Source organism: Aotus nancymaae, unplaced genomic scaffold, assembly GCF_030222135.1.
Source record: "Aotus nancymaae isolate 86718 unplaced genomic scaffold, 86718_ANA_hifiasm-v0.15.2.pri h1tg000011l, whole genome shotgun sequence".
Lineage (NCBI taxonomy): Eukaryota > Metazoa > Chordata > Mammalia > Primates > Aotidae > Aotus > Aotus nancymaae.
The window spans coordinates 35,869,742-35,882,076 of NW_026988422.1; the positions used below are offsets into that span (position 1 = coordinate 35,869,742).

The 12,335-nt window shown below is 39.8% G+C and overlaps 1 protein-coding gene across 2 annotated transcripts; it reads right to left on the reverse strand.

The window, feature by feature from the left end:
* Window positions 1-243: 243 nt before the first annotated feature.
* ZNF770 (zinc finger protein 770) lies at window positions 244-8,906 on the reverse strand. 2 transcript variants are annotated; one of them, XM_064374826.1, is made up of 4 exons: window positions 8,833-8,906; window positions 8,266-8,385; window positions 6,152-6,249; window positions 244-3,809 (listed from the first exon to the last, which is right to left on the reverse strand). In XM_064374826.1, exon 4 carries the CDS (start codon window positions 3,751-3,753, stop codon window positions 1,657-1,659), a length of 2,097 nt encoding a protein of 698 aa, XP_064230896.1. In that variant the 5' UTR covers window positions 3,754-3,809; window positions 6,152-6,249; window positions 8,266-8,385; window positions 8,833-8,906; the 3' UTR covers window positions 244-1,656. The 2 variants fall into 2 exon arrangements, with proteins under 2 accessions (XP_064230896.1, XP_064230895.1); XM_064374825.1 differs by lacking the exon at window positions 6,152-6,249.
* Between the last annotated feature and the right edge of the window lie 3,429 nt (window positions 8,907-12,335).

The window sequence follows — 12,335 nt, forward strand, 5'->3', positions numbered from 1 at the left end:
TGGAGGAACATATCTCAAGGAAACCTAAGAGAGTATTCTTTAAAGCATGTGATTCTCCTCCGCTTTTGTTGGAGGTCTACTATCTATGTAATAAACAGGAACAATTCTACATCATTGGGTATTTTACTCAGACTGTCATGTTTTATCTCCGTAAATTAAACCCAAGTTACTTGAAAATCACCTCTGGCAAAAGCAAGCAGATCACTCCCACCTACTACCCTTCCCGCCTCCCCCCAACCCCCCCCAAAAGAAAGTTCTCAGATTATGATGCAAAACTTAACAACTGTTCATTTATCTACATTCTCGATAGAAGATTTTCCACTGTATTTAAGTGTGGTAGGATAACTACCCACATGTTCCTCTTTTCAGCTTAGAACCATAATGGTTAATTCCTTTTATTGCTAGAAAATGTCATTCCTGAAGATTTTATAAACAAAGGCAAATGTGAAGGACAATTTGTCATTATGAAATAAGTCATTTGTAGTTTAGAATATTTCCCAAAACTTAACAGTTCTATTTGGAATGATACCCACAACTCTACAAGCATCTTATCCCTCTACAGGAATGACTACCTTACTAATTAAAATAAAAATCTAACAAGGATCAAAATAAAATTCTTCAGCATTAGACTCTTGCAAAAGTAAAAACTAAAACTAGACCTAGTCATTGCCATTTGATCAAACTTAGAACAGGCTTAAATAATAGGACCACTCCATTAAAGAGGCATAAAAAGTTTACTAAGATAAACGTAAAAGTCTTAAGGAGATGAAAATCTCTAGAATAGAGTCTTAGGTCTATGACTACTATCACTAATGAGCAAATAAATGATTTGAAATTATTCCTCTGAAAAGATAAAACTGCATACATATTATGAAAAAAAAAAAAAGACTACGGCACTTGGAAAATATTCCTGGTAAGTAAACATGGTAAAGGTACATGGATATATCCTAGCCTCTTGTCTACTTTTAAATTATTTTGAGAAAGATGGCACTAACGGGACAAAAAAAAAAAAAAAAAAAATCCTTATCACCTGAAGAAGGTGAAATTATCACATAGTCCTAAATATAAACAGCTTAGAAAAGACCAATAAAAATACTATAATTTTCTCATCCATTTTCACCGTTAGTGCCTCTGCAGTTTTTTAAATTTACAAAGAAAAAACAAAAACAAAGAAAACCCCAACTTTCCAATGCAATTTGAGCAACGTGGTCAAAAACTTTCACATGAAATGTAAAATAAATGAAATATAGCAGGGCTATGTGCTGCAGCTAAAAGGCAATTTTTGCCTCTCAGTCTTTTGAGTATATCTAAAAAGAGATGGCATGTCTTAAGGAATAATTCCTTTAAAAAATGAATGAGGCTAAACTATTTGTACAGCATCATGGATTTATATTTTTCAATACAGCCAAAGCTTGTTTACAATATTAAAATGCCTACTTTATAGCATCAAATCATGTTCTTGCCTCTAAAAATTCATTCGGCTGTTTCTAAACATCGTATTAATTTTCTATGTATTTTACCTCCTTACTATGCAGGACAAGCAAATGCCTGTGAAACCATTCAATTTAATGCAGGCCTTTGGATACAAATGCATTTTAAATACAGGCTTTAAAAATGAGATAACCAGAGACCACAATTGTTAGTGGTTGCAACAGTTTACATAACCGAATCTAAGGCAACCACTTTCTCCCGTGGTCGTGGTCGTTCTTTAAAGTGAGTAAGTTGATGTCTCTTCCAGTGAGGAGCCTGTCTGAATGTTTTGCCACAAACTGAGCATTCAAATGGTTTCTGCCCTGCATGAATTAGGTAGTGCCTTTCCAGTTTAGATGGAGATCGGAAACTTTTAGCACAAACACTGCATCGGTACAGGAAGACTTCATTTTTCTCCTGATTCTCTGAATAATTGCCAAAAGGATGGCTTTGCTCTGATTCCAAAAGTACATTAGGAAGACAGGGCTGCCCGGTGCTACCAGGAATAAAATCCTGCGAGTTTGCCTTAACTCCTGACATTTGATCTGACTCTGAGACCTCGTATTTTTGAACACCAAGAGCCTGACATTGTTGGGAAGCATTATAGTTAACATCATTACCTGGATGATTAGAAAGATTGTTCAAGTTTCCAAATTCTAGCTGGCAAAGAGATGCATAAGGACTCTTTTCATTATGAGTCTGTTCATGTCTTTTTAAGTGAGCTGACTGTCTAAAAGATTTCCCACAAATATTACAGCCAAAAGGCCTCTGTCCAGTATGAATTAAATAGTGTCTTTTCAGTTTCGATATAGAAGGAAACACCTTCTCACATTTGTCACAAGGACATATCTTATGTCTAGTACGTATGTTTTCCCTTGGAACTGAAAAACCGCACTGAAGCACCTCACAGTTATTAAAGAATTCCTCACCTGATGAACCACAGATTGACAAGTCCTTCTTACTCACTGAATTATCAATACTTAATATGTTTTCTGTCATAAGGATACCTTTCAAGTTTTTTCCCACATTTTGGCTCTGAAACTTTTGCCAAGAAAATGGCAAGGCCAATGTTTTCTTCTTTCTATTGCCAATTGTTTTACATGTTCCATGTTTGCCAAGAGAACCCACAAAGGTTCTCTGGGTTTGTTCAGAGCTCTGCTCACCAGAAATAAGATCACAATTTTTCAAGAAATTCTTTTTAAATACTTTTTTCTCAGATCGAAAGTAATCTAATCTTCTACTCCTAGCACGTTTAAGCTTGGCCAAGATTTTTTTAACAATGGTTTTATAGTTGTAGCTTCTTTTGAACCTGCTTGAAATTTTGCCACCTCTAGCAGGAAAACACTTGTGTTCATTGAGAATCTGCTCCGATTCAAAACACTTTTCACACTTTGGACATTGAAAAGGGACAATATAAATTGAGTGGACATCAAGTGGATTATTCTCCTCAGATTCACCAATCTCACCATTTTCCAAACCACCCTGATTTGCATTTAACTTATTAGGCAGGGGGCGAGATTCTGTACGCCTCTTCTTTAATAAAAGAGCCCGAAAAACCTTATTCCTAGTATGGATTTGTTTATGCTTCAGAAGTTTGCTTCGAATCTTAAATCCTTTTTGACAAAAACAACATTGAAAAGGTCTTTCTTCTGAATGTGTAAGTTGGTGGATTTTTAAGTGAGTTGACTGTCGAAAAGATTTAGTACACAAGACACATTTAAAAGGCCTCTGACCAGTATGAGTAAGTACATGCCTATCAAGTTTTGACTGTGATGGAAACATCTTGCCACAGATCGTACATGCATGAATATTCTTTCTTCTCTTCATGCTATATGTGGGATCGGACTTAGAGCACGGGTGTAATGCCCATCTTTCCTGTGTGGTAAAAGTATTATACACTCCATACATTGACTTTTCTTGCTTGGCCTCCAGCAATCTTCTGACCTGTTTAACATTATTCTGATAGGTTTCATTGTGAAGTTGTTGGTGCTTCACAAATGTCTTCAGATTTTTAAAGTGGCGCTGACAAATACTACATTTAAAAGGCAGATTATGAGTTAGCTGATGCCTCTCCAGATGAACTAGTTGTCTAAAGGTTTTATGACACACATCACATTCAAATGGCTTTTGGCCAGTATGAATGAGATAGTGCCTAGCTAATTTTGATGGTGTTTCAAAGTGCTTGAAGCAAATATTGCAAATATATGGCCTGTTTCTAGGTAGTTTGTTGGTTACCACACACTGTTGAATCTTTAGCATTTTTAAATTGTTTTCAGCCATCATATTCTTCAGTGATATACTCTGATGAGCTCCATAATGTTCTTAAATTCCATAGATGTCTAAAAATTAAAAATAAAAATGTATTAATTTTAAAATTATTCATATAAAAATGAGCTCCATAATGTTCTTAAATTCCATAGATGTCTAAAAATTAAAAATAAAAATGTATTAATTTTAAAATTATTCATATAAAAAGAAGTAATTTAAGTTGTCCTTTGGCTGAAGATATTAAAGGCAAAGGAGAATCTGGACTTAGTGTTTACAAGTTAATAATCATTTTAAATACTTTAGAATAATAAAACTAATTTTATACATACAGAGATATGATAGGCCTTTAAAAGAAACATCTAAAAAGCAATACAATTTAAAGCTACTTTTCTAATTGAGATGCTGTATTACATGAGGACTAGGTTAAATTTCTTAACATTAAGTAGATATTTTAATTCCAATTTTCCTATTATTAGATAGATTTGCCAGTATTTAGTTGTCATCATTTTAAAAAATGGGCTAGAAAGATAACAAATTAAAACACAATACTGAAAATAAGATACACTTGCACTTGCATTCAATTATAGCACATTATAAATATGATCTGAGACTAGAACATTCACTTATCATAGTTGGATTTCTTAGCCACAAATTTAACATGACTTATTCTCATTACTTCTTTAGACCAACAACAACAGTGTGGACTAGGAGAAAATTCCCAGAAGATCTGGGCTCTAGTTCTGGATTTGCCACTATATGATCTTAGTGGTAGGAAGAAGGAAATAGAGTTCTCATCTGTAAAACAGGGAAAAAGTCTCCTAGACTGTCTACCACAACAAACTGTTGTCAAAAAAAAAAAAATCAATGGAGATAATGTATATGAATGTGCTGAAAAACTGTGAAGCAACACATAAATCTAACTCAACATTGATCAAATTTTAAAATGTTATCCTTATCTTTTCAGTAACATTTTTAAGGGTTTCTCACTAAGAGATAAACCCACTGACTAAATTTACAGGTTTTAAAAATTTCTTGCCAGGCGCGGTGGCTCACGCCTGTAATGAGCACTTTGGGAGGCTGAGGCAAGTGGATCACCTGAGGTCAGGAGTTTGAGACCAACCTGGCCAACATGGTGAAACACCCCATCCCACGTCTCTACTAATAATACAAAAATTAGCCAGGCATGGTAGTGCACACCTGTAATCCCAGCTACTCAGGAGACTGAGGCAGGAGAATCGCTTGAACCTAGGAGGCGGAGGTTACAGTGAGCTGAGATTGCGCCACTGCACTCCAGCCGGGTGAGACTCCATCTCAAAGGAAAAAAAAATTATTTCTCCTTTTCATTATTTTGTGAAATTCCCAAAAAGATAAGTACAGATAAGTAATAAGATCGACAAATTGGTTACTTATATAGCTATCTATGAGTAAGTAACTGAAAGTTCAGTATGCTTTGCCCACCAGGCAATATAATAAAATTGTAATTTTGACTTAAAAGTTAATATAAAGATTAAAAAAACTGGCCCAGTGCGGCGGCTCACACCTGTAATCCCAGCACTTCGTGAGGCCAAGGCAAGGAGACCACATGAGGCCAGAAGTTTAAGACCAGCCTGAACAACATGGCGAAACCCGGTCTCTACTAAAAATACAAAAATTAGCCAGGCATGGTGGTGTACATCTGTAATTCCAGCTACTTGGGAGGCTATGGCATGAGAATCACTTGAACCTGGGGGGCGGAGGTTGCTGTGAGCCAAGATTGCACCACTGCACTCCAGCTTGGGCAACAGAGCAAGACTCTGTCTTTTAAAAAAAAAAAAAAAAAAAAAAAAGTTTAGCAAGCACACTTTCATAACTATCTTATACTCTGTCTTCTCTTTTATCAGAAAAGCCAATTTTCTACTCATTAAATAAAGGAGTCAGATTTTTTTTAAAAAAAATTAAAAAGCTGTGCTGGCTCTTTCAATATAATGTGTCTTCTAGATCAGAGAGTGGTTAAGTCTGGAGTTCTTTCGTCAGCTAATCTGGCAAACATCCAACAAATATGGTGTCACTATCTTCTCCCAGAAGATGCCTTCAACCCCAAATCACAAATATACCCACTGCGGTTCTTTAGCAATATGAATCAGAAACAAAAAAAAAATTACTAAACAAGTATCTTTAGTTATTTTATTGCAGTGTTTTTTAAACTGCAGGACAAATGGATTGTGAATTCAACTTAGCAGATCATGATCAGCACTTTGTTAGTTAAAATGAGAGTTGAGGTTGGCATGGTGGCTTATGCTGGTAATCCCAGCACTTTGGGAGGCCGAGGCAGGTGGATCACCTGAGGTCAGGAGTTCGGGGCCAGCCTGGCCAACATGGCAAAACCCTGTCTCTATTAGAAATACAATAATTAGCAAAGTATGGTGGTAAATACCTGTAATCCCAGATACTTGGGAGGCTGAGACAGGAGAACTGCTTGAACCCGGGAGACAGAAGCTGCAGTGAGCCAAGATCACACCACTACACTCCAGCCTGGGCAACAGAGCAAGACTCCATCACAAAAAAAATAAAAATAAAAATAAAAAAGTAAAAATAGGGAATAAAAAATAAGAGTGAAAGTATCAGACTGCTACTATGTCGCAAGGATAAATATTGTTTTGTGAAACTTCTGTAGGAATAAGTAAAAAAGTCTATAAAAGCTGTTACTAACATGCCTCTTCACAGTAGACAGAGGAACCTACAACAAATCAATCACTTTATTCAAAGTGGCCAAGTAAGCTATTAAGGTCAGAAAGATCGGGGACCCAAAGGCTGAGACAAGATTACTAAAGAAAGCAAGTGTCGGCCGGGTGCGGTGGCTCACGCCTATAATCCCAGCACTTTGGGAGGCCAAGGCGGGTGGATCATGAGGTCAAGAGATCGAGACCATCCTGGTCAACATGGTGAAACCCCGTCTCCACTAAAAATACAAAAATTAGCTGGGCATGGTGGCGCGTGCCTATAGTCCCAGCTACTCGGGAGGCTGAGGCAGGAGAATTGCTTGAACCCAGGAGGCGGAGGCTGCGGTGAGCCAAGATCACGCCATTGCACTCCAGCCTGGGTAACAAGAGTGAAACTCCGTCTCAAAAAAAAAAAAAAAAAAAAGAAAAAGAAAGAAAGCGAGTGTCTGATTTTCTTCGCTTGATTCATATTATTTCAAAATACTTATTTTAAATAAAAATCATCTAATTACAAGCCAAATGGAAAATGCCACACAAATTCACACAAAATAAAATAATCTGACTGTAAGCCAGTATAGTAGTAAAATATACCATATAACCCAGATATCCATCTTACCAGCAATCAACTGTTGGTGCTATGAATATACACTTTCACTACCTTGAATTAGAGAAATTACAGGTGAACAAGCTCCAAAATCTCTAAACATGCCTATACAGAGCAACAGTCATGATAATTAAAATTAAGTCATGAATCCAGTGAACTGCAAAGAACTTGGCAGCAATTAGGTGCCAAGGTATTCAATCAGGACAATGAGCCAAAGCAAAAGTAATCAAGCCTTTATTCACCTACTGTGACAGTGCAAGCAAGTGGCAAAAAGAGGCACTGGCTCCCCAATGGTCTATTAAACACAAGGACACTGGATGAGGGTCAGTTGATGCTGTGCATATGAGGTAATGCTCTCACTGAAGAGGAGCCCCAAACAAAAATCTCCTGCCTCTTATGAACTTTAAAATTGGAAAGGGAGGAGAAGGTCTAGAATGAAAGGAGCTGGGTCAAAAATGGAGAAAAGTGTCTTAGGCAGGGTCCTTCTTAGGATGGCCTCCAAATGCAGGTACCTAGGCTAGGAAAGAAGTTACAGGATTTGCCTATCTAGCAGGAAGGACAGGGTAAGTCCTTGACTGCAACCCCCTCCAGAAAACTGCAATGCACTGGCCCATATCGAGTCTCGTATGGGAGGGCAGCTTCGCCCTTGAGTCAGTCAAGCAAAGCCTGGTAATTGTCCAATGTCAGGACTGAATGATCACACAGAGGATTTTGGTCTGGAGCCAGATTCAATTCCTTTAGTATGCTTCTTCTTCCCTTTAATAAATGCTTTCGTGGAACATGTCTAAAAGAAAACAAAATCACACACCACAACCACCTCCGATTAAACAGGGACTGGCTACCCACAGCTCCTGTACCAAAAAGGATCTATGGTTAATCATCCATTGTAAGCACTTAGATTGGATAACTATTGCCACTTGCCTACCACCACGTGGAAAAGCACTTACTGGGAGCCCTGTATTGTTAGAACCATTAGTGGCAAAGTTGTGATCTTATCTTCTATTTATGAGTCAGGTTAGGGATTCTCACCTCACGCACTCATGGAACTCCAAATTCCATTTCAACTGATTTTTTTGTTGATAACACACACACAAAAAAAAAACACTGTGCAATTTTTTCTTATGTTAAACTGAAATAAAAGAATAATAGATCTGTTTAGTGGTTCAATCCAGAATTTATCCTGATAAGAACAAAATATTCTATGTGAAGATTGTAAAAACTGACCTCAATAAAATCCAATGTTGCCTCAAGGCTGAAAGCCTGTTGATTTTCTTGTCTTGACTGGTAGTACCATTAAAACGATGTGACGATTTCAGGAAAGCAAGCGAACAAGAAATGAAAGACCTAAGAGAAACACACACAACTTTCAGTTGGGGAATAATCTCCAGCGGCTGCTTCTCCCTCACTCGCCCCGGGCCCATTCTCTTGGCCTTGAACCTTCACCTCTCCCTCCCGGTGGACTACACTGGACAAAGGACACTGACACACAGTCCTCGTCCTAATCGCCCACAACCAATAATAAGCACTACTTAATGGTCGAGCCAAGTCGAGAAACCACAAAATTCCACGCCAGTAAAGGAAGGGCAAGGGTAAAAGCTGCTTTGGCTGCAGCCAGGATAAAAATGCCACACGTGATACAACCCACAGCAGGAAAAAAATCCCCAAATCCCTCTGCGCCTTCCTCTCAGATTTCTGCTCCGCGTGAGACGCACTCAAGAGGTGGGGAAGTGAGAAAGCAAAAGGGACTCAAGAACTGAGGTTGTGGAGCCCTCGTTCTGGGTCCCCAGGCACCTTGGCGAAATTGAGGCACGTCCAACCCTCCCTGGGGGTAGCTCCGCTTCTCAGACGGGTTTCCGAAGTCCTCCTTACGCACCTGGAGCTGGCGAGGGCCCAGGAGCCACGCACCTTAGGCCCAGGTGCCGCGAAGGCAGCGCGCGCACGTCCGCAGGGCCGGCGCGGCAACGGGCGGAGCGCGCATGTGCGGCGCTCCGGAGTGCTTAAGGACGCGGTCCGGCTGGAAACAAGTTCCCCAAATTTCAGGGCCGTTGTCGTCTCCGCGCGGCCTGCCGGTCCCGAGGGTACTGGGACTCCGGAGACGCGTCCCCAACCCCAGCGCCACTCACCCCGTCGTTATGGGGGAGAAAGAATAGAAGAATGAAGACGGGTACATTTTCTATCTCACCCCTAAACCTCGGTTAGGAAAACGCTGTATCCCGGACTAGGGGGCGCAAGGGCCGACTGGAAAAGGGCGAGTCAGCGTTCACAGCCAAGTCGAGGCAGCCCTCTCTAACGCAGAGAGCCGAGGTTAAGAAGACGACAGTGTATTAGGGGCCGTCTGGGCTAGACTGTCCTCAGCACTTTGTACATTGCCAAAGTAAATATAACATAGAGGTCAAGCGCAGGCGCTTTCGGGGCAGACATGACTGAGCTCCACTCGTGACTTCTCTAATGGCGTGCCAGCTGCGGACCTCACTGGCCCCGCCTCAAATCATTCAGTGTGTTTTGGTTGTCTACAATGTAAGAAGCCCTGTTCTCTCAGATAAAATGAATGTGAACGCTCAACATAATTCCTAGTGTAGCAGGTTTTCAAATAACTATTATTAATTACTCATATTAAATACAACTTTATGAAATGATAGGATCCCATTTTAAGATGAGGAAAACAAGGCTGTCAGAGACGTTAAGGAACTTAATGCCACACAGTTAACAAACGATAGCCATGCGATTTGAACTCGGGTAGTCTAATACCAGACCTGCACTTATAACTCTCTACTGCTTCCCAAGTTACAAATATTTCAGCACTTTATGTAGTCACAATTGAAGACCAAATGTACAGTTATAGACTAAGGTGGCACGTTATTACTGAATAATATACTAAGGTATCTACTAAAGATTTTAAGTGCAAAAGGCATCAAAGAAGAATTTATTGTGGATTTTTGCAAATTCTGATTGTAATTGTCTCACCTTGAGAAGTGAAAGCGGATATCAGGCATACTTTTTTTTAACTCTAAGCAACTTTTTGCATTACTTTCTGAGGATCATCGGTATCAAAAATCAATAGTTTCTAATGTTGGTATATTTTCCTCTACCAAAAAAATAAATAAAAGCAGTTGGGCCAAAAAAAAGTCTCTATTTTGGATGTATTAACTTGAGGAAATGGCGAATAGGAAATGAGCTTTTGCTTCTCTTGAAGGAACCCTGAAGGAGTCAGATTTGGGAGGGGTTGAAGTCTGCTTCCAACAGAAGCAGGGGTGGAGACAGGAAGGGAAAGACTTCTGGTGTCCCAAATGCTAATCCCAAAGTGGAGATGTTGTTTGTCCAGATAACCCTTGTAAATCTGCTCCATTCTGCAGCTGCTCCTGGGGAACTTAGCTCAGCCAAATAATACAAACAATTGCATCCATCATCAGCCACGTCAGCCTTAGGAGGTATATCCATATTATGAAGGCATATCTATATCATGAGAGAACACTACCTGAAATTGGCGACCACTGGAGGATGAGATTTGTTCTTTATCCATTACCTGCAAAACAAATTGGCCTTTGCACTGAGAGTCTGAATATGGAGTGTGAATGCATTTAGGACATTAATGGGCTATTCTCCAACACATGCCCTGTGTCATTTACCCTGAGAGCTCCCATTTACCTCCCCCATTTACCCTGAGAGGAACCTTCTGGAAAAAAAAGAAATTAATATGAGTAAGAGTAATCAAGGAAGATTTCACTGAATACATGAAATTTGAACTAGTACTTAGTAGTGGGCAGACTATGGATAAATAAAAAATGTGGGGTAAGACAGAACATGGTAGGGCAGAGGTGGCAGGAGGAAAAAAGATAGTATGACGAGGAAAAATAAAGGGGGTGTATGAAATATGTTTGGGTAAGCATCTTAACCTCTGTAGCTTACTGATTGTGTCCTTGAAAGTTATTTAAACTTTCTGAACCTCTGTTCTCTCATCTGTAAAATGAGATCTTGATCATTCATTTATTTGATGGCATGTACCAGCTGGACACTGTGGCTCATGCCTGTAATCCCAGAACTTTGAGAGATCGAGTCAGAAGAATCACTTGAGCCCAGGAGTTCAAGACCAACTTGGGCAACATAGTGAGAGCCCATACCTACAAAAAAGTACAAAAATTAGCCAGGCATGCTGGCATGTGCCTGTAGTCCCAGCTATTCAGGAGGCTGAGGTGGGAGGATTGCTCTAGCCCAGGAGGTCAAGGCTACAGTGAGCCGTGTTCATACCACTGCACTCTAGCCTGGATGACAGAGCAAGACTTTGTCTTAAAATAAGTAAATAAATAATAATAAAAATAGAAAAGACATATTACGTACCAAGCACTAAAGATTCACTTCTAATTATATAACGATGAAGAGCAGTTAGGCCCTGAACCTTAAATTAGTTTTTAGCTCAGAGGAGAAAATAACCTACAAACAAGTATTAATACAATACGATAAGAGCAGATATATACAGGGGGAGGAACTTCTAAATCTGCCTAGGGGGTGCAGATGGTCCCTGAGCTGCGGCTTCAATCAGCCATCCATCCATCCATCCATTCTGCATATATTAAGCACTTATTCTGTGTCAAGTCCTGTTCTAGGCAGGAGTTTGAGCAGACAAAAAGTAAAAAATCCATGTCTTCATAGATTTTATATTCTGAAGGAGGGAGACAACAAATCAAGTCAGTTAAAATATGTAATATGTTAAATATTAGTAAGAACTGAGAAGAAAAAGCACAGGAGAGGGCTGTGAAGATTTGGGAGTGGGAGTGAGGATGCTGGCATTTTTAGCAGATGGCCAAAGATGGCCTTAATGAGAAGTTCTGTGGTGTGTTTTTGGTTTTTGTTTTTGATACAGAGTCTCACTCTGTTACCCAGGCTGGAGTGCAATGGTGCGATCTCGGCTCACTGCAACCTCTGCCTCCCAGGTTCAAGCGATTCTCCTACCTCAGCCTCCCAAGTAGCTGGGACTACAGGCATCTGCTACCACGCCTGACTAATTTTTGTATTTTTAGTAGAGACAAAGTTTCATCATGTTGGCCAGGCTGGTCTCAAACTCCTGGCCTCAGGTGATCCACCCGCCTCAGCCTCCCAAAGTGCTGGGATTACAGGCATGAGACACTGTGCCCCGCCTAGTTCTGTGATTTTTTAGTTCAAACCTGGTGGAAATGAGAAACTGCCTTGCCCATGGGAGATGGTAGGAGGCAGGGAGAAAAATGAGTAGCAACTTGTTTAGTGGACAAGAGAGTGTGCTTTTGGAGGAGGGTGGAGAAGGGAAAGATAGGCAGAGAATA

Coding starts and splice junctions, on each gene's coding strand:
- ZNF770 (XM_064374825.1), bottom strand. CDS start 3,753: ATGATGGCTGAAAACAATTTAAAAATGCTAAAGATTCAACAGTGTGTG.